The sequence below is a fragment of the Budorcas taxicolor genome, chromosome 15 (assembly GCF_023091745.1).
Source record: "Budorcas taxicolor isolate Tak-1 chromosome 15, Takin1.1, whole genome shotgun sequence".
Classification (NCBI taxonomy): Eukaryota; Metazoa; Chordata; class Mammalia; order Artiodactyla; family Bovidae; genus Budorcas; species Budorcas taxicolor.
Window position 1 is genome coordinate 30,117,837 of NC_068924.1, and position 25,761 is coordinate 30,143,597.

General features: G+C 57.5%; 1 protein-coding gene across 1 annotated transcript; it reads right to left on the minus strand.

The window, feature by feature from the left end:
* Positions 1-417: 417 nt before the first annotated feature.
* TRIM29 (tripartite motif containing 29) lies at positions 418-25,761 on the minus strand. Its single transcript, XM_052653224.1, has 10 exons — positions 24,961-25,761; positions 16,010-16,105; positions 15,349-15,582; positions 13,653-13,851; positions 10,948-11,049; positions 8,335-8,418; positions 6,104-6,202; positions 4,760-4,858; positions 3,281-3,357; positions 418-480 (listed from the first exon to the last, which is right to left on the minus strand). The coding sequence occupies exons 1-10, from the start codon at positions 25,759-25,761 to the stop codon at positions 418-420; spliced, it is 1,854 nt and encodes a 617-aa protein (XP_052509184.1).

Here is a 25,761-nt window from a genome sequence, read left to right on the forward strand (position 1 = left end):
GGCCCACGTGGATGGGAGGCGGGCAGCTGTTGTGGCCAGGTGCCTACTGACTGCATCATGGCATAGGGGCCCTTGGAGAGAAGCGGCTAACAGGGCTGAAGAGAGCAGGGCCGGGCAGGGAAGGCGGGCGAGTACTGCGTGGGCACCCACCACCGGTCCCAAGAATCCTGCCCAAGAGCAGGAGTCGGGTGGGTTAGGGGAGAAAAGCCCAGCTGTCTCCCACCTCCATCCGAGCACAAGAAAGATGGTGACCCTTAGTTACAGAGCAGGAGAGGCCTGCATGGAGCGCACTGACGAGGAGGAAGGGGGCGGCCAGGCAGCCCTGAGCTAGCGGGCTGAGGGCAGATGAGAAGCGTAGCGAGAGCAGCCGGTGGGAAGGGCGGGGGTGGCGGGGCCTCGCTCCAGCACATCTGGAACTCATGGGGCCTCGTTGGACCCGATCCCGTTGCCTTTGTTGACATAGAAGGGCCGGTAGTGTGACTGTGTGGGAAAAGGAGAGTGGTTAGGAGGTCTGATGGAACGCATGCCCGCCAGCCAGACCCCACACCCTCACCTCCACCAGGAAGCAGCAGTGGTCTGAATCCCAATAACCCTAGGGCCCTGTGGCCTAACCTGTGAGCTCCATCTACCCTGGGACTAGGGTGGGTGCCAGTGGTATCAGAGTCTCCGGGTTCACATCCTGATTAGAATTCTTTCCACCAGTTGATGGGTGAGCTTGAACCTCAGCCTGATCAAACGCTCTCTCCATGCCCAGGAAGCCCCTCCCAGCACCATGGTAGCTCCCATTCATCCCGCGTTCTCTACTCTACAGACCTGGTGTGGGGCTTTCCACAGACACGCTCACTAAATTTCCACAACCACCCAATTAAGTGGGTTACTATTAGGAAACCCACTTTATACACGAACAAACTGAGGCACAGAGATGCTAAGCAACTCACCCAAGGTCCCTTAGCTAGTAAGCAGAGGCACTGGGATTCTAACCCCAGCAACCTGGCTCCAGAACTCAACCCTCGCCTCCACCTGTGGCATTGTACCACTTCTGAGTCTCAGGGGTTGGCCTCTGCTCTCTCTGCATCATTCTCCCTGACAGAAGGGGTTGCAGAGAGGGCGAACCACCCCCCAGCCCAACACAGACTGGGGGCCTCCCCGCCCTGCAAGCCCCTCCACCTGTCTCATCCTGGTCCCCTCATCAGGATTCAGGAAGCATCTCTCAGGACAGAGAGGGTGACAACTTTCCTGCCAGCCCTGTGTATTACATCCTGCAGCAATTTCATGAAATCAGCACGCCCCTCTCCTCCCAATCACTTCATCAGGGCCCTGAGCAACCACCCTCCAGGCTGCAACAGAAGAGCACATTTCAGCTGCAGCTTGCCCCTGGGAGTGCCCTGGCTCCTAAAGGGTCTCCAGAAGTGGCTTTGCCCTTGAACTGGGTCAGAGCCTGAGCCCATCTCACACCGCACTGATCCCAGGAGACCCCAAGGGTGACCCCAGCCCCTGCCCTGTGCCTGCCTGCCTGAACACCTGTGTCTACAGTAGCTCCTTGCCTACATCTGGTCCACCGTGGAAGTGGGGGCCTGTGGAATGCAAGAGCTAAGAGAACTTAGCTCTGGCCTTGGTTAAACCACTCATTAAACAATGGAAGAGACAGAGATTCAGGGCAGGGAGAGATGGCCAAAGTTCCTCAGCTGCTTAGCAGGAGAGCCGGGCCTGGATCCAGTCCCCTGATCCCCAGGTGCCAGCCTGGACCCCTGAAGAGTCAGTAAGGTGAAGTGGGTAGACCCAGAAATGGCCGAAGCCTTTCTTAAAGGAAGGTTGAGTCAAGCAAATGGATGGCAGGTCAGTGAACAGTGCTGTCTTATTGAGAGCCAAGCAGCAGGTGGGCACAGAGCCCCACGGCATCTGGGCAGGATGCTCCCAGCACATACACACCCATCCCCTACCCATTTCCTCCCAGGCTCAGGGTCACAGCACAAGAAAGTTGGAAGACTTAGGAAATCATCCAGGCTATCTGCCCATGTTACAGATGGGAAAACTGAGGCACAGGGGAAGAATGACTCAAGTTGGTGAGAAGACTGCGGCCCAGGCATCCTGACTCCCAGGCCAGCCTCTGCCCACACTAGCACCTGCCCCCATTCTCCCCTCTGTGCTGGGTGCCAACTGGGGACCGCAGAACCCTGCCCTGCCAGGCATCTCAGGGTGGTGATGAGCCTTCTGTGCTGGGACTGGGGCTCTGGGATGGTGGGAAAGTAGGGGGCGGGTGGGGAAGGACCGAGCCAGGAACAGAAGCCTTCCTTTTTCTTCCCATATCTGCTTTTCGCAGCCCTGCTGTTGCAGTGGCCCTGGGCCTGGTTCAAATTACACATACCATCACTTAGTTCCATCGCCAGCAAATTAAAGGTTCTCTTCCAATTAAACCGGCCCCAGTCACTCTTTGTAGCCTGGAGCAAATCACCTCTATGTTCTGACCTCCAAATACAAAGACAGCAGGGAGCCAGGGGCTCCAGGCCCTGTGCACACAGAGGCCACCTCCATCCAAGGCAGCTGACTGACCCCTTCAGCAGGGCCTGGCGAAGGCCATGGGAGAGAGCATTCCCAAGAGGAGGCCCAGCCTCCACAGTGAAGGACAGCTCCTGATCACTAAGGTCTTGGGCGGGGCTCAGTATGTAAGATCTACAGATATTAGAGATCAATCCCATCTCAGCACTGCATTGTGGCGTCCCAAAGGGGGCTCTGACTCATCCAGGGTCCCACAGCTACCAGGTGGTTCAACTCCAAGACCATGCTCCTTCTTGTCCTGCTCTTTGATGCCCCTACTCAGCGACATTAGCTATCGAATCTTAAATATCTCTGTTCCCAACTTCATAGCCTCTCACCCACACTATCATCCCAATGGCCTCTATGCTGTCAGAACTAGAGATGTACCCCCAGGGAACTGGGACTCGTGTCTAGGATGCCAGTCCCCCATAGTCAACATTTTGGCCACCATTCAACAAGCAGAGGCAGCCAACAACCATCTGCAAATTTTAAAAACTGCCCGCTTTACAGATTAGAAAATCAAGACCCAGAAAATTGGTGCTTACCCAGGCCCCCTGCCTATCAGCCGTTGGTCTTTCTTTACTACCCTTTGCTGGAAGCTGGTGTTCAGGCCACTGCCTCCTTTCTCCATCCCGTGGCCAGGAGATATCACCATGCTCCCACAGGCCCTGGACAAGTGATGACCAGATGCCCCTGGGAGCCCACTCTGGACATGCTAGTGCCCAGGCGGGCGCTCCTCACTCACCAGTAGAGTCTGCTTGCCAGATTTCCAGGTCTGGGGCTGGGCCTTGGGACTCTGGCTCCTGATCAGGGAAGGGTAGCCTGGGGAGACAAGGGGCTCCAGTCAGAGGGAGCACAAGCTGGTGCTCAGGGGCTCAGGGCTGGAGCAGCACAGATGCAGCCAGGGGGGTTGCCACGGAAAATCCTGAGGAGGTGGGCCGGAGGGAGGAGGCACCAAGGCAGACAGAAGGAGGAGGAGCAGGCCAGGTGGGCTGGGCCAGGCAGCAGGGGAGCATCACCCCAAATCCAGGCCAGGATCATACCACTTGCGGGGATCGCCACCCACCCCGCTGCTGGCCTACCCCAGAGGCCCCTCTCCTTCCCTCCCCAAAGCCCAGGAAAGCCCCTTTATAAGCACAGTCTGCCCCATCTCCACCAGGAGGTGCTCATTCCAACTCCCTGACCCCTCCCCTACATGGACAAAGCTCCCCATTTCCCGGCCTGCCTCTGGCCAGGCACTGAGCTGGACTCCACCTAGGTCTTCCCTGTTCTTATTGTCCTGGACTGCACAGATAATAATCAGCGGTCAGAACTGGAGCCCAGCTGTGCTGGACTCAAAACCTACCGTCTTGCCCCACCTCCCCAGTTCATTTTCCTCTTTCCTGCTTCCCAAGCAGGAGGCTGGGGCCCAGAGAGTGGTAGTAATGTGGCTGTGGTCCAGGTTTCAAACAGCAAGTCCATGGGGCGCTGTCTAGGTCTGGGGTCCTAGAGATGCTAGTCCGGGGCAGCGCTGTCTGAGCCCACCTCCCCATCCCTCCACCTCAGCCCAGCAGGTTTGTAAGGGCTCCGTCCACAGAACTGTGAAAAGCAGTGTCAGCCCTCAGCCTGCAGAGACCAGCAAGGCTGCCTGGGAAGGAATAGACTGTGAGCTGGACGTAGAGGAGCTCAAGAAATTAACAAGGTCTGTCTTGGCAGGGGCAGGCTGGAGCCCTGCACTGGGCTGCTTGAAGGGCAATGAGCTGGTCAGGCCCAGAGCCACCTGCAGCACTGCCGGGCTGCCGGCGAGGCTGGCCCTTCCAGGGCTGACGCTTGGCAAGGGGGCAGAGCCAGAGCAGAGAACCTGGCTGTCTCCCTGCATCTGGGGGTGGGGGCAGCCTTGGAAGGAGAGGAGGAAGCAGAGGGTCCCCCAGGTCCTGAGCGGGAGGCTAAGACAAGGGGGGAATTCAGGTCACTTCTCAGTTCCCAGAAAGAAAACCCCAGGCCAGCCATGAGAGAGGTGGGGATGGGGGTGCGGTGGGGTGTGGCCCAGGAGACCAGCCTGTACAGCAGGGGTTATCCAGGGGCGGGTAGGCTAGGATGGCGGGGGGGCATGCATCCTCTGCCAGGGGGCTCTGGGGAGATGGGAGGGACCAGGACACCCTAGAAGTGGCAGAGAGCCCCGTAGGATGTCCCAGTTGCCCTGCTATGGGAGAGAAAAGAGGGGTGATGCAAAACAGGTGGGTACCAGGATTATTTTTAAACAGCCCACTGCCATCCAGTGGTTTGGAAAACTCTGTGGTGGCCTGTCCCAAGGTGGTGAACTGATAGGGGACTTTCCCAGTGCCTGCCAGGAGAGAGAGAGCCATTAGCACTGGTGCTAGGAGGGGCCAGAGGGGGTCGCCCATCCTGCGGGCGCTGCTGCTCTCAAAGCGCTCGCTCAGCCCCCCCCCACCCAGCACCCCCCGAGTAGATGCAGGTGGGAGCCACGGGGCAGCCCATGCCCAGGACCCCCATCTAGGCCAGTTCTGAGCAGATCTGCATGAAGGTGACAACAAGCGTCCTGGGGGTCTTGGTGTATTTGAGGAGGGGCTCTCCTAGAGCAAGGCCCCCCACCTGGAGAGACTGTGGACCGCCAGAGAGATGCTGAGGAGCAGGAAAGCTCTGAATCACACCTAAGGGGGGCCATCTTTCCTGCCTGGTGGCCTTTGATCCAAGCTTGACCAGAGAGCAGGGAAGGACCTGCTGTAAGCCAGACAGGCCAGAGCAAGTCCCTGTCCTGGGGATCCTGCAGTCTGGGACCTTCTAGTCATATCCCCTTGTGGGTAGATCCCAGAATCCCAGCCCTGGGTAGAGTCCAGGACCCAGCCCAGAAGGGGCAGCTGGATAAGCAACTGTCTGAGGCTGCTGCCTGGGGGTCCACCTACACCTTTCCCACCCGAGCCCACCAGCCTGCTTATCCAGGCTCCTAGGCCAGATGTCTGCCAGCTAGAAGGCAGACAGACCTGCTCCCTCCACCCCCAGAGCTGCCCCATGGACCTTTAACAAGAGATGTGAGGGCTGTGGGTCCACTGGGAGCTGGGGTCTGACTCAGGCCGGCCCCTTGGAATGACCTCAACTCCAGGGGACAGGAGGCATCGACCACTCAGTCTTGTCAAAGAGCTCTGGGGGCAGAACCAGACTCGGGAGGGAGGCCTTCGAGATCACGTAGTCCGCCCAGCCCAGAGGGGACTTGGCAGGACTCCGGCTCTGTGGGAGGCTGACAGGTGCTTGGGCCACAGGGTTCTAGAGTCCCCTGAGGCTGGGAGTCACTGGGTGACAAAGTTAAATAAACTTTCTGCAGTAGGAAGACTCGAAATTAAGCCTGATGGAAGCCCTCGGGGACGTCGGGGCACAGGATACAGAGAGTATGGTGTGTCTCCCTCACCCCCAACACTGAGGCCTGTATCACAGTGCATCCCGAGGGGCCCACGTGCGGTGGCCCAGCCCTCGAGACAGCAGAGACCTGATGGAGGCGGGGCATGGTGAGCAGAGACCAAGGCAGGGCTTACAGAGCGCCCAGAAGACAAGGGCCGGATGGGGGTGAGCTCACCTTTCAGGGAGAAGGAGGAGCTGCCTGCTTGCACCGCAGGCATGTCGTCAGAGCTCTGAATGGTGGAGGAGTATTCCCAGACCCGGGAGGTGTAGTTACCTGGTGGGGAAAGGAAGCGGAGTCAGCCCAGGGCGGCCTGGCACGTGGGGTGGGGGGTTGGGCAGCAAGCAGAGGCCATTTCTGCAAATCTCTCCAGGCAGAAGGCAGCTGAGTCCTCATCACACCTCTGACCAATCCTTCCTGCCATCAAGCTGTCCTTCTAAGGCATCGTCCTGTCCTTGCTCTCAGATTAAGGTACAAAGTCCTTAACACGACCCGCAGCTCTTCCCTGAGCTGATGCTCCCACCCTTCTCCACCACCTCCATTTCCTGGCTTCCCCCTTCCCTCTCCCGCCCTCACTCAACACCCCAGCCAGGCTGTGCCCTGAGCTCCTGACGCACACCAGGCTCACTCTAGCTCCAGGCTTTTGGCACAGCCCAGGTCCTCTGCCTAGGAGAGTCCACTTGCTCCCCAACACTTAGTAAATTCATGCATTGGGTCTTCCAGCATCAGCTTCCACATCATCTCCCCCAAGTCTGCGTGTGTCTCAGCCCCACGCCCTGTATCACACTGTAATTACACGTTGAATGGTCCATCTCCCCAGCTGGCTCCGTGGGGGCAAGTGGTGTGCCCGTCTGACCCAGCCTTCCACCCAGGGCCCGGCACCTAGCCTAGCTCCAGGAAGGCGCTCACTGTCCGGCTGATGGATGAATGAATGAGTGAAGGAACAAATAAACACAAACACAAGCTAAAAGTTGGAGACGGAGGCAGCTGCTACAAGCCCTGAAATTCTGTGTGGAGGATGAAGCAGGCTGTGGTGCTCCATTTGCAGATGGATATAGAGAGACCTGGGGACAGTGGGGCAGGGACACCACGGGGGCATTCGAGAGCCCCACCGCCTCCCGCATGGAGACCTGCCCACTCCAAACCCTCCCTTTCAGCAGCTCTGAGCACAGCGGCTCTGCTCCGTTGAGCTCACGCCACAGAGGAGCCCCCCAGCCCTGGAGATCTCCTGCTGCTGCCTGGGGGGGAAGGGGTCAGAGGGCAGATGGGGGTCGGGGGCTGGCCGCCTGCCCCATCATGAACCCTCACCCATAGGGAGTCTGCATTAAGGCTGTCACTAAGCATGTCCACCCAAGGCTCCAAGGGGCCATTTTCTTTGCCCTCTCATCCATCCATTCATCGCCCCCTCTTCCTCCCATTAAACAAATGTTTGCTGAGCCCATCCTTCTGGACCCTGCAGTGTTAGCGGGGAATAGGACAGACCCAGCATCTGCATTCATGGAGCTCACAGTGTCCGGTGCCTGCGACGAACCCAATCCTGGACATAGAGGCCTGGGCACTGCCCTGTCCACGGTGCCCCAACCCCAGATCTCTGGATCTACCAACATCCCCACTTCCTTCCTTGCTTCTCCAGACCCCTGGTGCTGTGTCCCCAGGGACTCTGGTGGAGCTGGAGTCCCCTCCCCATCTGCACGTGGCACACACCCAGGAGCCCCCCAAATCTGGGTCCATCAAAGGCTGGGCCCTGCCCTCGGCAGAGCAGTCCCCTCCGCACTTTGGGCAGAGGAGGGGACCCTGCACTTGGCAACTCTCCCTGGGGAAGCACGCCTCCACCCTCATTTCACCCCTTCCGGGTCTTAAGGGCAAGTCGCCCACTTACCTCCCTGGCAAACATGCCTCCTGGCTCTCCAGGGATGGCCCGGCCCGTAGCACACCTGACTTTTCCTTGCCTGCTTCCCTAGTCTGTTTTAACCAGTGTCCGACTTTCTGACACAGGAGTGCACAAATCAGGAAAGGTCCCCTGTGGACCCCTGGCCTGCCACCTGCTGAGGGAAGTCCTTACACACCTCACCCTGGGGTCCGCTTTCCCCAGCTCATCCTTCAGGGAGAAGACCTTACAGACCCAGGGATTCCACTGATGCGGAGGTGCCTGGCTGGCTTTCCTCAGCCGAACGATGTCACACACATGCGTGCATACAAGCACATGTGCGAACCACACAGACACACATACACCTGAACACCCCCTGAGCTTGGTAGGATCCCTCCTCACCCATCTCCAGGCCAACCCCACTCCAGCTCCCCAAGTCACCTCGTATGGGGAGTCCCGCTGCCCATTGCCCAGCCCCCGCCTGCTGCCTGCATGGCCCCACACAGAGGCCCTGCCACCCTCCCGCTGAGCCGCCTCCTACCTTTGGTGCCGTACAGGTTGTTGAAGTTCTTCTCCTTGGAGAGGCGGCTGGGGGAGGCCGGCTGGTACGAGGTCCTGGCCCCACCTATGAAGGGGATGAAGAGGGGGCTGTCATCTCAGAAAGGGGGGCCTGGCTCAGCCGGGGGGCCTGTGGCTCTGACTTGAGGGGTGTCAAGCAGGAATCCTTGCCCCCCTAAAACAGCTCCACCTGCCTGGGTCAGGACCGGGGTTCAACCACCAAGATAGCGCCCTTGGGTCTAGGATAAGGCGACCACGTAATTTACCATTCATATCGGAGCAGAATTGAGAGGGATGATGCTAGTTATCAGGCTGAGTGTACCAGTGTAAACTTGGAGAGTCTTGAATGGACTAAGATGTATAGGCATCCTAATTAGAGGCTTTGAGGGTCACTAGAGCGCCCCTGCGCCAGGCCCTGCATGCTGAGACCCCAGAGGCTGGGTGAGAGGTGGGGTGCCCGTGAGGAAGCTGGGCCAGGACCACTGTGGGGGCAGAGGTGCAGTGAGGGCTGCCAGCTGGGTGCTGCTGAGCTGGTACCATGAATACCTCCCCACCTGGGTAAGCTTTCCCCAGCGATTGGCCCTAAATGGCATGGGTTTCCCTTTTCCCTCCCTCCCCTATTTGGGCTTCACAACCATCTGGGGAGAAAGGCAGAAAGAAGGGGCTCCACACCCTCACTTCACAGATGAAGACATCGCATGCGTGCGTCAGAGTGCGCGTCAGCTCCTGCCCTCCTGCCTAACCAGCCCCACTCCCGTTCTGGAGGAGAGCAAGCATGCCAAACCTTCACACCTTCGGTCCAGCCCTCTCGCCCCTCGCCCTCTGTCCATCACATCCATGCCCTCTCTACCAAGCCCTCAACCCCTCTTTCAGGGAGCCTGGAAACTAACCTCTCCTCCAGAAGTCTCACTGCCCAGCCCCACTGCCCAAAAGCTCCCAGACTCAGGCCGCTGGCCCCGCTTCCAGATCTCTGTGCTGACTCTCCTGGCCCCTCCCTTGCCTCTCTCTTGAGCCTGGGAGCCCCCAGAGGGCAGATTTCCTCCTCCCTCCTGTCCTGGGTGCAGGGGCAGAGACAGGATAAACCTGTTTCTTCTGCCTACAAATGTCACAACCTGACTCACAGTCGCAGAGCTGGAGGCTCTCCTAGCAGCTGAGTCCAACCCCCTCCTTCTCAGGTAGGAATACTGAAGGGGCAGTGACCAGCCCAAGGCCACTGGGCCCTGGCTCTCCAGTGACATCTGGGCGGGTCCATGCTCCTTCCTCAACACCCCCATTATTACTCGGCTCCCCTCCATCTGCAACAGAGCAGGCCAGCCCTGCAGGGCCAGTCGGGGTCTGATACCACCCTGGGTCTGGTCCTCAGAAGCTGGTGAGCCAAAGGTCTGGACCACGGCTAGGGATGCTGAGACAGCTGATTAATGTAGCTCATCTTCCCACAGAACTAGGCTTGAAGGGCAGCGCCCCGGGGGAGGGAAGGAAGCAGAACTGGCCAGCCCGGACCTGGATGGCCCCCACTAGGAATGTAGGGCAGGGTACCTGCGCCCAGCTGCCTCACCGGAAGCCCAGGTGTTGTTTTGACATTGGGTGGGGCGGCCGAGGTTCCTCTCTGCTGAGCTCACCCCTCCAAATACCCGCTGGGGCCCCTCTGCTGTGCATGCGTGTCTGAGGGTGTGAGTCAGTGCTCAGGACCTCAAGGCTCCCCCTCCCAGCCCCTGGTGTCTACCCCAAGTCTCCTGTCTCCCCCCTTCCCTACACACCCTCTCTTCTCCTGACCCCCGACCCCCGCAACACACGCACATGCATGCACCTCTGTCTACCGGGCCCACCCACCCTTATGTAACAAGCATCACTGTGGTTTGTTTGTTGCTGATGCCAAAGAATGTGACGGGCTACCGCAGGGCAAGGACAGGCTGGCGCTGGTCTCTTCCCTCACCCAGCTGGGCGGCACCCATCAGACTGGCCCTCACCCGGGCCTGGGAGGGAGGGCTGGCTGCCTGGGGGAGGGGAACTGAGGAATTTACAAGAGCGCCCCTCAATCCCTGCCCCCACTGCCTGGAGGAGCAGGATGGTTCTGGAGGAGCCAGCTCTCCTCCAGGACTACAGAAATCTAAGCAGAAGCAAAACACAGCTCAGCCTGGCGGATGGAAGTGGATGAGACCCTCAGGCGTCCCTCTGGAAGGAAAGAGAAGGAGGTGTGGGCGGGGGGTGGGGGCGGGGGCTGGCATGGGGCACGGAAACCAGTGCAGCAGGTGCCAAATGGAAGCAAGAGGAGGTGCTGGTGACTGCGCCAGTAAGCACAGGGCCTCCAGGTGGCTCAGTGGCAGAGACGCAGGAGACCTGGGCTCGATCCCTGACGTGGGAAGATCCCCTGGAGAAGGAAACGGCCACCCACTCTAGTATTCCTGCCTGGGAAGTCCCATGGACAGAGGAGCCTGGCTGGCTACAGAGCATGGGGTCACAAAAGAGTCAGACATGACTTGGCGTTGAACAACAGGCAGGTACAGGCCAGGACCTTCACAGGGGTTGCCCCCTGGGGAACCTGGCTGCGTCTCTCCTGGACCTGCTCTCAGCGGCAGGACCCGCTCCCTTCTCTTACCCTTGGGCGTCAGGTACATGGAGTATCTCTTCATGGCATCTGGAGCACTCCACTCGCTGGTGTAGCTGTTACTGTAGTTGTTCATGTAGCGGTGGTCACCACCTGGGAAGGAGAGAGCTCGGGTCAGCAGAGGGACAGGTGGGGAGGACGAGCTGGCCCACCGGGGGCATCACTGAGTCAGCCTGTGGCCCCTCTGTCCCAGGGAGAGGCGAGGCCCCCAACCTCAGAGACAGTGGCCCTCTGCCCTGCACCCGCTCTGGCCCTGAGCTCCTGGTGGGTGAGGGAAGGGCTCAGTGGGCCATCCAGCCTTGGTGGGACTGCTTCCTATGAGGAGACGATGAGCACAGCACTTTGCAATTAATAAGGTGCTATTGAGTTCCATTTGTCATCTGATATGTCCATCAACCCTTGGGCTGGTATGAAGATACCCGGGTGGCAGATAGGAAGATTGAGGAAGATTGAGGCTCAGGAGGTGAGTGAAGCCACTGCCAAGTGTCACATGGCCTATAAGGGCAGATCTGGGATTCGAGCCCCCATGCCCACTTTCTGCCTTTGTCCCAGCCACTGATGACAGCCCAGGGAATGGAATGAGGTCCCAGCACTGGCCTCCAGGGCCAAGGATCCAAGTGGCTGAGTGGAACCATGCAGAGGGGAGTGAGCTACTCAGAAGGAGCACCGACTGCCCCCGCCTGGCACCCACCAGCAGAGCCCTGAACCCAAACAGACCTGTTGCTCCACGCTTGCCCTCCACCCCATTCCTCTCTCTTGCTACTTCCCTTCCCTCTTCCTCCAAGAAGAGGAGTGGGGGACTTAGACCTTCACCCTTCATCTCCATCATGTGGGCCAAGCAGGGGCCTGGCGCACAGTAGGCACGTCATGACAAACATCCTCTTTGATGTAGGTCCAGCTCCCTCCCCACCAAGCCCAGGGGGGAGATGCCCTGGTGTCTCTCAGCTCCCTCACCTTTGATGGTGAGAATTGAGCCCCTGGCGGGTGGACAGACCACTATCAAGGAAGAGAAGACGGTCACTCCAAGGTCTGACTCACCGGCCACCTGCCTCCCACCTCCTACAGCCAGACACACTCCCAGCAGCACAGCAGTGACCAAACGCCTACTCGGATGGAGGCCCAGGGCCCCAGGCACAGGTGTAGAGCCGCTGACGTCAGCACAACCCATCCCGCGCCTGGCAGCGGTCTCCCCGCACAGCTTGTACAGGCGCAGGGCCACACCTGCACAGAGGCCACGGCCAACACAGTCATGACCTAGAAATGGCTCCATGGGCGAGTGGCGGTGGGAGGCGGGGGGTCCCTGCGCCCGCGAGGCTCACAGGCCACCCCAATGCAGCCAAGGCCATCCTCATGGATCTGGCCCGACCTCAGCTGAGGAGCTCCCCCACACAGTTTTGTGCCCCAGGGAGCCTGACCCTCACACCCCCTACTCCTCTGCAGGCCACCACGAGCGGCAGCTTCTCCAATGAGAAGATGTGGGCGGAGGGTTTGAATAACAGAGCATGAAACCCAGCTCACCCCCTGCTTAGCCGTGTGCCCTTTGAAAATCTTCTTCTGTGAGATGCAATACATCCCGCAGGGAGACTGAGATAGTGCAAGGGAGGCGCTTACACAGAGCCAGCATCCAGGGAGCGCCAGCTCACAGAGGGCCATCCCTGCCAGGACCGCCACCATTGTCATTAGGAGGATTTCAGGACCCAAGTGCCCCTTGAAGCAAATGATTGTCTTGTGGCAGTGGCTTATCTGTCCTTAGGGTGGCAATGTCCCTCACATCTCCCGGGGACACTATGTGATGTCAACATTCCCAAGATATACAGACACCAGCCCCTGAGTCCCAGCCCCTCAGTGCACCGTACCCCCTTCTCATGCCCCAAAGAGTCACATACTCCCTTTGGAGACCAAAGACAGTCACTTCCTCTGGGTGTTGCAGCTAGAAGTCACTAACTAGGCTGCATCCTCAAGGTCTGGGCCACCGGGTGGAGCTTGGGGAAAGTGTCCAGCTTCAGGCCCTAAAGGGATGGGCTGGGACTGGTGGAAAAGCACTTAACGGGGCAAGTTCTCGTGTTTGGAGGCTTTCTATGAGGATGATTCAGTTGCCTCTGCAGAGGACAGTGTGATTCAATAGAGAAGCTGACTTCAGGGGAGCTGGTGAGTCACCGAGACATACTGTGCTCAACCACGCCCAGCCAGTCCACCAGGCCAAGTCCACCTCTGGGCTCAGCACTGCTCAGCACAGCCATGATGACAGGCAAGTTCTCCCTCCCAGCATGCATGCAGTTCTAGGTCATGTCCCCTGGAGCCTAGGAAGCCACCAGATTGGAGTCTGGCCCTTACAATTCACAGCGTCCACACTGCTCCTGGCTTAGGTCCCCTAGTCAGACGCAGGGCTGTAAAACCAACCCCCGAGTTTGAGGGACAATCCAGGGAGAAGACGTTTGTCCCTAGTGGTACATCTCCCTAGCCAGTGCCTGGGATGTTCCCCTGGAGGCCCCTTGTAATAGCTGCATAACTTGGGCAGCAACTCCGAGAGAGGAGGGTGCCATCTCTGAGTCCTTGTCCAAACACCCTCAGGTGAGATGGGAGGCTGGAAACAGTGAGGTCCCAGCTGCTGGGATGCCAGCCTGAGCCAGGCAGCGGGAACTGGCCTAGGAAAAAACCTCCATGGCCTTGGGGCCGGCCCACGGGAGGGGACTTACCGTTCTCCATGTGGTTCCTCTCAATGAAGCTGCGGCTCAGGTCCGCCTTGCACATCTTCTCAACGTGGCGCATGCAGACGTTAAGCAGGTCATCCTTGCAGTTGCCCAGTGACTGCCCCAGGCCCTCCCCCTCCAGCAGAACGTGATAGGTGGGCAGGGGTGGGGGGAGGGAGTAATTGCTCATCAAAGCACCAAATTCCTACCAGGAAAGGAAAGAAGCCATTAGTGTCCTGGGTCTTTAGGAGCCATGGGGACCCACAGTCTCGCTGGAAGGTTCAGCTGGGAGCCAGAGGAGGTGGGGTCTACATCCAGCTCGGCTATTAACTGGCCTCACTTTTCCTAGGGGGCACATTTCTTATTCTTCTGTAAAATGAGAGGGTTTGGCTAAAATCCACTAGATGGGGACTTCCCTGGCGGTCCAGTGGTTAAGACTCCGTGCTTTCACTGCTGAGGGCACGGGCTAAATCCCTGGTTGGGGAACTAAGATCCCCACAAGCCAAAAAATAAAATTAACTTTTAAAGAATAACTAAATAAAATCCACTAGATGCTAATATCCCTGATGGCACTAGCAGTCGGATATGTGACCCCGTGGCTCCCACCTCTTAAACTGGATGCATGGTGCCTCCCCACAGCGGTTTATTTGGGTTTATGGGAGCAACCCAACCTGCCAAGTCTTTGGGAGTGAAACCACCAAAGAAAGGCAAGGAAATACTAGCATTGTGGATCAGTCACAGTGGTCTCTCCCCCTGCATGTGCCCACTCAGTCCTGCCTCTATTCTCTGGCACGTCTTACCTCCTTTCTCCCTTACTGGAGACTCTCTCCTTCTTTTCAAATCCTAACAGGCTTTCAAGACCCAGTTCAAGTTCCACTGCCTCCACAAAACTGTCTCCATCCTGTCTGCCCTTCCCAGAGCTTCCACAGGCACTTATCTCCTGAACCATAGGCTTTTTCACTTAATTACAGGCTCTTCTGTATTCTCTAATTGTGCGTGTCTTATCTTCCCAGCTGGACTGCAGTTCCTTGAGGGCAAAAACTGCACCTTCTACCTTTCTAGTCTCCACAGCACCTAAAACAGTACTGGGTGTATAGTGCCCAAAATACTCTAGCAGATGGAAGGATGGAGGAACAGATGGACAGACCACATCAAAGAAAGCAAATCCACATGCTTACTTGCCACCCTCCCATACCCAAAGCAGGCATCACTAATCTATCATGGAGTTATTTCCTGAAGTAGTGAGCCTGAAGTACTATTAATACGTATCAGTTGAAGTTGGTACAAGGTGATCTTTGTGTGCCATCTTTAAAGTAGGTAGGATGGCTTGGATGGAAATTAAATAGACAGATGGAATGGAGCTTAAAGGGATGGATGGATGATGAATGGTGGATACATGGATGGATGGACAGATGGACAGTGGATGAGAGTTTGGGTACGTGGATGGAAGGAGGAGGGGCTGGATGGGGTGGAAGGAGGAGAGGCTGGATGGGGTGGAAGGAGGAGGGGCTGGATGGATGGAGGGAGGAGGGCTGGATAGATGGAGGGAGGGGGGCTGGATGGATGGAGGGAGGAGGGCCTGGATGGATGGAGGGAGGAGGGCCTGGAAGGATGGAGGGAGGAGGGCCTGGATGGATGGAGGGAGGAGGGCCTGGATGGATGGAGGGAGGAGGGCCTGGATGGCAGCGGAGCTGCTCGTTACCTGCAGGAACAGCACCGAGTCGCTGATGCTGTGCAGCTGCTCCCTGGTCTGCTTGTCGTCCTGCAGCACCTTGGCCCTCTCTTCCAGAGCATCCACGATCACCTTCACCTGGTCCACTGCGTCCTGCTCCCGCTGCTCCAGTGCAGCCCTCACTTCCTCCTTCTGCTTCTCCAGGTCCCGCACCAGGTCCCGGAAGCTCTGCTCCAGGATGGCCTTCTCGTTGGTGGTGAAGCTCTGGGTCCAGAGTGAGGGGAGAGGTGAGGGGTGCGTCTTTATGTCCCAGCATAGAGTCAGGGCATTTCTACTGCCCCGACTCTGCAAGCCTGTTCAGCCAAGAATCTCATTCAAAGGGATGAGGGATCCCTATCTCTTGATAGAGATGGCCAGGGTGTTTTTACAGCCCACCCTTCCTTATCCATCAGCAGCTCCTCCCACTCAATGGGTTTGCATGAACCATCATTCTATGCTTGGGCAACTCTATGGGTCCAAAAGTTCCAGAGGAGTCAGGGTGTGTCCACTGAAACCTCAGCTAGAACCAAGCATCATTCAGAAAGTGAACTGATGAACTGTTTATGTAGCCAGGTTCAAGAGCAAGAGCCCAGGCCCAGGCCTGCCTCCTCCAGGCCGCACCAGCTGGGGGGAGACCCTGGGCGCTGCTCACCTTGATGCGGTCCTTCTCCTTCTGCCACTTCTCGGCTTCATCTTCTATCTCAATGATCTTGAGCTGCAACTGCTCTTTTTGCAGTGACAGCTCCGTCTGTAGGGAAGGAGCCGGGGTTGGAGGAGAAGTCAAGGGGAGGAAGTGGAAAAGATCCAGAGAGTCAGGGAGGAGGGCCCACAAATCATCACTCTGCCCTTCATTCACGCAACACTCACTGGGCCCTTGAATATGCCAGGCACTGTGCCAGTCACCAAGGATCCAGCAACAAGTCAAGCGCCACCTCATTGTAAACTCTGGGCTCCGAGGCTGGGCAACCCAGCCATGTGTTTGTAAGGCGGACCCTCTACCAGGCCCTCCACCCAACGTGAGCAGGAAGGAAGCTCATTAGGGGGTTCCTGCTCCTTTCAATGGACCTAGGGCCATCGGGGAGCAGCTTACAGGAGAAAGGGGACCCAGCCCAGCTCAGCCCAGCCCAGCCCAGGGAGCGTCCCATGGCAGTAAGAGGGTACAGCGTTTCTGTGGCATGACGTGAGGCTTGTGTTGCAAGCAGGAGTCTGGGTTGCCGCCAGCGGGGAGTCCGTCTGGGCAGGCACAGCTATAAACCTGTTTATGGGAAATGGAGCGCACTTTGCAGTCTGGGCAAGATTGGGACTTTATTCAAGTCCCTGGGAGAGGAGAGAGACCAGTGAGCAAGGCAGTGAGGGTGGATGGGAGAAAGGAAAGAAAGGGTCCAGGGTCCCTCCTCAGGAAGAGAACATGGGCTGTCAGGGTCTGGGGTGGGTTGGGAAGAGGATCAGGAGTGAACTGGGACATGAGCTCTGATACGGAAAGTGTGGATAATAGCTTCCTTCCGTTGGAGAAACACCCTTCTCTGAAAAGCAGCTACAACACAGAAAAGGGGGAGCATGAGCTATGTGGGTATGCAGTCACTCAGCTGTGTCTGGCTCTGTGACCCCATGGACTGTAGCCCTTCAGGCTCCTCTGTCCATGGGATCTCCCAGGCAAGAACACTCAAGTGGGTTGCCATTTCCTTCTCCAGGGGAATCTTCTTAAGCCAGGAATCAGACCTGCATCTTCTGCTTTGCAGGCAGATTCTTTACCCGTTGAACCACTGAGGAAGCGCGCATGAAGCTAAGGCCAAGCCAGTCCAGCCAAGAGGCACCTCTTCTGTTCTGTGGGTTCCCCACTAGTGCTCCTAAAACACCTTCCAGTTTGAAAGGCAGGTGGGTGATCTCCACCTGAAAGCAGGAAGACTGGGCATCCGAGAGCACCCCAGAATGCTCAAGGTCTCCCCGTTACACTGGATTTTGAACAGAGTCCCAACCCTTTCCAGCCATCTCCTTGAGGAAACTCAAGAAGAATCAAGATGTGGATGCCACAAACTACCAGGAATGTGAGCTCTGCTGGCAAAGAGTCCTGAGCAGCTGTGCACACACGTCACAACTCCTGGATGCTCCCCCAGGCCAGGGGGTGCTGGTGGGTCCCTGGTGCAGAGACCCAGTGAAGTAGACTGATGGAGGAGAGAGCATCCTGGCTTTTGTGGGAAAGAGCACTGAGAAGCTGGTGGGGATGGTGGGAAGGACTGGGGCGGGAGCTGAAAAGCTCCCAGACCCGAAGCCCCGGATTCCCACCCCACCCCTCTGCCCACACCCCAGGGCTCTCCGGGCCGCAGACTCTCAGTTCTTCTCAGGAAGCCAGCGCCCCACCAGCTACACACAAGAAATCCCACAACATGGAAAATACCACCAGCCAAAATGGGAAATGTTTGTGAAGAGGAATAAAAGCAGATGAGGATGGGGGTTTGGCCCAATCTCTGGACATAGGCTGGGAGGAGCCAGCTGTCCACAGACAGGGTGGAGGGAGGGTGGAGAGCAGAGACAAAAAGACCCCACGTGGGCAGTGGAGACTCTGCAGGAGGCGGGCGGAGCCAAAAGCCCAAAACACAGAAGTGGGCAGAGCTGGTAGCCTGGAACGTTCGTGAGAAGCCTGGGACTGGTAATGGGTCCAAGCTGTGAGAAAGAAGCCTAAAGGCTGAACAGTGCTGGGCAACTTTCCCATTCCTGGATAACCCCCTCACCCCCTCACCTGCAGCAAGCAAGGCCTGAGGAGGTGGTGGGGGGCGGGGGGGCGACACTGGAATCCACCTCCCCCTGCAGCTGAGATGTCACCAGCCCAGAGATGAGCGGCTGGCACTGGGGTTCCTTACCCCTACCTCACACCCAGAACAAGGAGAACAGAGAGCAAACGTGCATTCACTCCCCAGGCCTGGGGAAGCGGTGACAGGGCAACTCTTCCATGAAACAAGCCTAGGGGAATCCAGGAGGGACCCTACCCAGAGCCCAGGACTGGGAGTCCAAAGGTTTGAATCCAGTTACCACCACGTCCAGGCAGGTGGCCTTTGCAAGTTACTAAACTCCCCCATGCCCCAGTCACTCCATCTTTCATGGAGGTAGGAAGAGGACCACCTCCCAGGCAGGTGAGACTCTAGAGAAAAGCACTGGCCACTGGCCCCATCACCACTGCTGTGTCAGGCACCTTCCATTGTCCAGAACTCGGAGGGGAGAGGACAGGGAGGCAGGCAGGCCCACAGGGCAGGTAAGCTGGGGAAGCAGGCAGGGGTGAGCAGGTGAGTCTTGATGGTGTTCAGAGGTTGGGATGCTGTGTGCGAGGGTCCAGGTGTGGTATGTACACCGTCAGGATACAGAGTAAAATGTACAGAAAGGAGGGAGGTCAAGACATCAGGCTGAGAATGTGAAGTGAAGTGAAAGTCGCTCAGTCGTGTCCGACTCTTTGCGACCCCATAGACTGTAGCCCACCAGGCTCCTCTGTCCACGGGATTCTCCAGGCAAGCATACTGGAGAGGGCAGCCATGCCCTTCTCCAGGGGATCATCTCGACCCAGGGATTGAACCCAGATCTCCTGCATTGCAGGTAGATTATTTACCATATGAGACACCAGGGAAGCCCTGGGGATGTAGAGACTAGATGGTGGATAACTGAAGACTGGAGGATGTTGGGGGAAAACAGAACAGAAGGAGGATAAACGGGGTGCAGGCGGGCTGCCCCCTGTGAGTGGTAGGAGGTTTTCCTAGAGAAGAGGGAGGTGAGGAGCCAGTGGAATGCACAGAGGTCTGTGCGTTGGGAATGTCCTACCCACAAGAGCACAGACTCACTGGCCAAGAGGGAGGAAGATGGCACTGAATCCCCTGAGGGGGGCTTTAGAACAGTGAAGAGCCTCAGCCAAGGGCAGCAGGAGTCAGCCCCTGGGGTCCAGCCTGTGTAAGATAGGCCGGAAACAGGGAGGCTAGTGGGAGGGGATGTGCCGAGGAGAGCCAGAGATGCTGGCCAGTGACCTGGGAGGGGTGGAGGAAGAGGCTGCCAGCCGATCTGGAAACATGCAAGGGCAGGGTCAAAAGCAGAGCCTTGCTGTCTGCAGCCGTAGGTGGAAGCATCAGTCAGGGCGGCAGAGACTGGTCTCCTGGTTTCTTTGGGGCACCAGGGAAGTCAACATGGGCGGAGTGGAGGCCTCGCAAGCCCCAACTTGCCGAGCACAGTGGGATCTTGGAAGGGACCTGGGGCTGTGAATTCTGTGCTACTAGAAGGGTCTGCTCTCACATCTGGGGTGAGTGCTACCCTGTTAGGAGAGGAAGGTTTGGGCTGAGACCTCTGGGGATGTGAACAGCATCTGTTTAGTCCTTGGCAATTTTTCCCTGCTAGCCAGGCTGCACAAAAGCCAGACGAGGCAGGAGACAGAAAACAATATAACATAGGAAGGTTCTGAAATACTGGGTTCTCCTGTCACCATAGAAGGAAAGACCCTAACTGCTTTGTTGAGCAGCCACTGTGTGTTTGCATTTCTCCTTTCACCTCAAAAGCCCCCTGGGGAGGTAAGCCATGTTGTCCCCATTTTACAGGTACAGAAACCAAGGCCGAGGCAGATTGAGGAGCTTGCCTGAGTTTTCCCAGTGAGGAAATGAGAGGACCATGACACAGAGACAGGACTCAGCTCAGCTACATGGCCTCAACCCCTGGGCTGTTCTCTGCATCATCCAGGACATCGTAGTGCCAGGCCTCCCCACCCCCTACCTCATAGATGAGGCAGTTCATGGATTCTGCCTCTCTCCCTGTCCTCCCCACACCTCCCCATCACCCCCTAAGGCCCCGCTTTCTCCTACTCCTCCCTGAGCTTGCTAAGTTGTTTTGAGTCATGTGCAACTCTTTGCAACCCTGTTGGACTCTAGCCCACCAAGCTCCTCTGTCCATGGGATTCTCCAGGCGAGAATATTGGAGTGGGTTGCCATGCCCTCCTCCAGGGGATCTTCCTGACCCAGGGATCACACCTGTGTCTTTCAAGCCTTCTGCACTGGCAGGTGGGTTCTTCACCACTAGTATCACCTGGGAAGCCCTCCCTCCTCCCTAGGAATCTGATTAAATCCCCTGATGTCTGATGGGGCCTCAGCTCCTGTCGGCTCCACCCCGTCTACACCTCCCTCCGACTTCCCTCTGCTCCCTGCTCACCCCCTCCGCCCTGCCCAGGCCTGCCCCTAAATACCTTCTTTGTTCCCTTCTCCCACACTCCTCCTGTTGCTGCTCGCTCTGTGGCTGGGACGGGCCCTGCGTAGGCCACCCAGTCTTGAAATCCTTCCAGCCTTGGGGGAGCAAAGAGGTGGCCGGCAGCTGGTGGTGCCTCGGCTGGGACAGACAGGGCCTTCAGATGCAGACACACCTGAGCACTCACCTGAACAGGTGTGCCTGTACCGCCCCAGGGAAGGGGAAATGGGGCCCAGGATCCTCCTCTGGTCTGAATTAACCACACGGGCCACTGGCTATGACATTTGCCAAATGAGCCAGTTAATTGCCAAATTTGTACTTTCAGACAAATGGTAATTATCTGGATAAGAATCTGAAATGCTGGATAGATTTCCCCATTCCCACCCAGATGTCAACCAGCCCAGTATTCGTCGGCTTTGTTGGGACTCACCATTCCTCCTGCTTCCTTGGACGTCAGGATGCAGAAGGGGCAAGATGGGTGGGGAAGAGCATCATCCAAGCGCACCCACAGAGGTCATCCCACTGCCTTTCTCACTCACCCTGTCCCAGGGCAGTTTTCCCCCCAATATCTCTGAAAAGAGTGGTCCCAGACATGCCCCCATCCCCATTCCAGGCTTTTAGCCACCTGGCTCCTCTTCCTGAACTTGGTCATGGTGGTCCACCCAGAGAGCCCCAAAATCCCAGACCAGCACATCTCCCAAAGCTCAAAGACCAGTAATTGCCCATGGCCAGCAGCCTGGCAGCTCAGACTTCATGAAAAAACTGAGCAATGAGACCAGAGGCAAAGCCACAGACCACTGTGGCAGAAAGGAACTGAGCCAAATGATGGCGTCAGGAGAGTGGCCGAGATGTTGAATCTGAGCTGCACTACTGAGTTAGGACCTCGCCCTCCAGAGCAATGCTTGTCCTGAGCGCTCCTCCCCATGCCTGGCCAGACTGCCGACCTAGAGCCTGGAGAACCTACAGAATGGCAGACGACCCTGCAGCAAGAGTCGTGGCCAGGAATCCTCCACTCTGACCCAATGCAGCAGAAGGTACTCGGGAGAGAAGAAGACAGGCCCTGAGACACAGAACAGGATGGATGTGCACATTGCAAGGGCTTCCCAGTTGGTGCTAGTGGTAGAGAACCCGCCTGCCAATGCATCAGGCGTAAGACACATGGGCTTGATCCCTGGGTCGGGAAGATCCCCTGAAGCAGGGCATGGCAACCCACTCCAGTATTCTTGCCTGGGAAATCCCGTGGACAGTGGAGCCTGGGGGGCTACAATCCATGGGGTCACAAAAGAGTCAGACATGACTTAGCAACTAAACAACAACAGAAATCTCATCAATCTGAGCCAGAGGCAGAGGTGTGCAACTCAGGACATCTGTGGACCCTCCTTGAGACATTCAGAGTGAAACTGGAAATCTTCTGATCTTGGGTCGGCAGAGGAAGGCCTGTCGTGTTGGCGGCACACCGAGTAGCCTTTCTCCAACACCACCTCTGCTCGGATTCTGCAGAGGAGGCCCAAACGCACTGCAGCCCAGGGTGTTGTCTATAGTCTCATGCAAGAAACCATGACAGATCAGTGATGGCCTCATCGGGGCCTCACTGACCAGCCTGCAGAACAGGTTCGGGACAGGACTTCTTGCAAAAAAAGTTGTGTGTGGGCTGATGTTTGGGTCTGCAGGGGCTGCCTCTGAAGGATGTCAGGGCCGACAGGCTCCTTCACTTTGATCTGTCAACCTACCTAAGGCTGCCCTGTGCCAGCGCCCCCAGTGTCTGACATTCCAGCGGGGCTAGGCTTGGACAAAGAGCTCCACTCCACCTCTGTCTCCACTCAGCTGCTCAGCACCACCCCTCCCTGCCTACCTATGCTGCAGCACACACACACACACACACACACACACACACACACACACACACACACACACAGTCTGAAGCTCCCACCATTCAAGTCACTCCAGAGGATCAGACATTTCCCCCTGAGGCCCTGTAAGGCACACACCTCCTGAATCCCATCCCCCTTCCCCCAGTTGCTCTCAAACACTGGAAGAGGACTCAGGGGGCTTCTTCCTTAAGCACTGAGCCTGGACAGGTCCCTTCCTTCCTCTGGGTCTGTGTTCCCATGCAAGGTGGAGAGGAGATGGCAAGGTCGCTCATTCTCCATCCAGCCTAGCATTCTGTCCTCTGCAAGTTGACGCTTACTTACAGCCACTGCTGCGTAACTAGGCGGACGCACCCCAGACTGCTCTGTGCGTCTGAGCTCTGCCCCTTGACCTGCATCACGAGCCCTAGAGCATGAACTCCGAGTCCCAGGTGCTGCCAGAGAACACTGCCCAAGACTGTCCTGTCCTCCCGGGCACTCAGGCTTTTCTTAAGTGGAGATACCCTGGTTTCAAATAAAATTTGGGACCAAGCCCTACACATATAACAGATAAAGAAGAGTTGTTGTTGTTCAGTCACTAAGTCGTGTCCGACTCCTCTGTGACCCCATGGACTGTAGCCCACCAAGCTCTGCTTCCATGGGATTCTCCAGGCAACACTACTGGAGTGGGTAGGTGCTGGAAAATCCCATGGACAGAAGAGCCTGGCAGTCTACTTCCAGAGGGTTGCGAAGATTCGGACATGACAGCGTGAGCATGGCACAGCTGCTTGCAGTAGCGATAGGAGCCTGCGCCCCTGCCTTCTGGGTGTCAGTTTGCCCCCCTCCTCATCCCTGAGGTCTCAGAGACATTCCTAAGAATCTTCAGGCTCCGGGGGGTCATTTGAAAACTTCCAATCTAGTCCAATCCCTTAGTTTCATGTGAAGGGAAACCAAGGCTGAGAGAACATAAGGGACTTGTCCACTGTCTTACAGCTGGTTTGAGGAAAAACTAGGACTGGAGCTGAGTCTCCCAAAACCCAGCCTGGGGCTCTGCAATTTCTTGGTTGTGGTGGTTGAGGATAATTAACCCGCAATCTGTTTTGATTCCCTAAGTGAGATCCTGGAGGAGATCCATGGCCCCTGCCCCAGCTCCATCTCCCTGTCTGAAGCCTGAAGCCAGGCTGGGGTCAGGGAGTTAGGGCGACTAGGACCACCTTTCTTTCCTGGGCCAAATGAGGCTCCTGAAAAGGCTCTTTGAGCCTTTTGTCATCTCTGACTCGTCTCTCCTGCCCAGGAGTATGGATAGGAAAGAGTGACCCACAGACTTCAGGTCAGGAAGGTTGGGCACAGAGGGGGGCCTGTGCTGCCCCATTCTGTGGGGTGCAGAAAGCAGAGTCCCCTGCCTTGACAATGAGCATGGCTGACCCCGGCTGGAGGACACACCACGTCAGGGGGCTGTGTTGTTGTAGAGGGAGGAGTCCCAGTATCTGTGCAGCCACAGACGAGCCCTTATCCCAGCACACCCTCTCCAGGAGTAAGGCGTACCACATTCACAAGCCTCCACACGCCTCTGCTCCTCCCCGCAGAAGCACAGGCAGAATCACGTACACAGAACACATGTGAACACACTCACAGGCTACATATACAGTCATATGCAAGCATCCATACACAGACATAAGCACCCACGTGCACAGAAAACACACGCACACACGCACACACATGTACACCCCTCCCCCCGGACTCCAGCCGCCACGAGTGTCCACCTATAGGCAACGGCCACACACACAAAGCACTGAGCGTCCAGCTGAGGGAAGGATAAAGGAGGCTGCTGGGAGTGTCAAGACTGGCTGGGGGATCAGACAGAACAAGAAGGAGCCACTGTCCTACAGAGACCAACTCCAAGGTCAGGGGAGAAAGGGCCTTGACGTGGTCCCCAAATTCCCTCCTCCTTACCCATGACTTATCCCCACGAGCCAGTCCTTCTCAGCTAGGAAGAATTCTCTCTCCATTAAGTAGAAAGAGGTGGCTTTCCCAGTGGCTCAGATAGTAAAGATTCTGCCTGCAAGGCAGAAGACTGGGTTTGACCCTTGCGTGGGGAAGATCCCCTGGAGAAGGAAATGGCAACCCACTCCAGTATTCTTGCCTGGATAATTCCATGGATAGAGGAGCCTGGTGGGCTACAGTCCATGGAGTCGCAAAGAGCTGGACACGACTGAGTGACTTAGCACCGAAGTAGAAAGGAAGGAAGAAGCACCCAGCCAGGCAGAGAGCCCAGGATGGAATGCTGATTTCCTGGCCTGACTTGAATTTATCCTATGACCTTGGCCAAGCCGCCCATCTTTGCTGAGCCCCTCTTTGCTCATTTAGGAGATGACTTGACTCCTGAGGCCTTAGAGGATAGGGGAACCATCTCTGACTCCCAGTCTGGGGGTAGGAGGGGAAAGGACTGTTTTCTGAAAGAACCAGGAACAGCAGAGAGGTAAGCCCCAGACCCTGGGAGCGGCCGGTGGAGCAGGTGAGATGGGAGGGCACCGCGAGGACAGCCAGCTCTTACCTCCTTCTCGGCCTTGGCCTCTTCCACGGTCACGGTGCTGTGGTTCTTGTGCTCCTGGAACATGCAGAGGTAGCAGATACAGGTCTGGTCCGTCTGGCAGAAGAGCTCCATGGTCTTGCCGTGCAGGGGGCACTTGCGGGCCTCGAAGTCCCGGATGGGCTCGAGCAGCTGGTGGTCGCGGAAGGCAGCGCCCTCCAGGTGGGGCTTGAGGTGCAGCTCGCAGAAGGAGGCCTGGCACACCAGGCAGGACTTGACGGCCTTCTGCTTGTTGCCGATGCACGAGTCGCACAGGACCTCCTCGGAGCCCGACTTGGAGCGCAGGAGGGTGCTGGAGTCGCCCCGGGGGTAGCTGTTCCGCCGGACATCTCCGGGCTCCACGATGGACACCGAGGGCTTCCGGGGCTCCGAGAATATGGACCTGCGCGGCTCCCCCTTCTCAGCAAAGGAGACAGGCGGCTTCTTGGCAGCCCCCAGCTGGAGCCCGGCGTAGGGAGACCTCCTGCCTTCCCCAGAGTCCATGCTGAAGTAGCTGGAGCCCTTGTCATCCACCGACTCGACAAACTGGATAATGGGCCGCCGCCACTCGCTGCCGGAGAACAGGGAGCTCCTGCCTTCGCCCAGCTTCAGGGCGCCGCCTGCGCCCTTACCCTCGGCCACCTCGCCGTGCCCGTTGGCAGTCTTAGCCTCTTTGCCTTCAGCTTTGACCCCATTCTCCAGGCTGCCGTTGGGGCCCAGGGGGCTGCGGACATCCCTGACTTCGGGGCTGGCCCCGTTGCTCCTGGAGGCGTCTGCAGCTTCCAT

What these genes read in the sequence shown, in the direction of transcription:
- TRIM29 (XM_052653224.1), bottom strand. Translation starts at nt 25,761, where the DNA reads ATGGAAGCTGCAGACGCCTCCAGGAGCAACGGGGCCAGCCCCGAAGTC. An exon ending in CAACCTGTACGGCACCAAAG is followed by an intron (nt 6,203 to 8,334) that starts GTAGGAGGCGGC and finishes TTTCCCCACCAG; the next exon opens with GTAACTACACCTCCCGGGTC. An exon ending in CTGGCAAGCAGACTCTACTG is followed by an intron (nt 481 to 3,280) that starts GTGAGTGAGGAG and finishes TTTCCCACACAG; the next exon opens with TCACACTACCGGCCCTTCTA.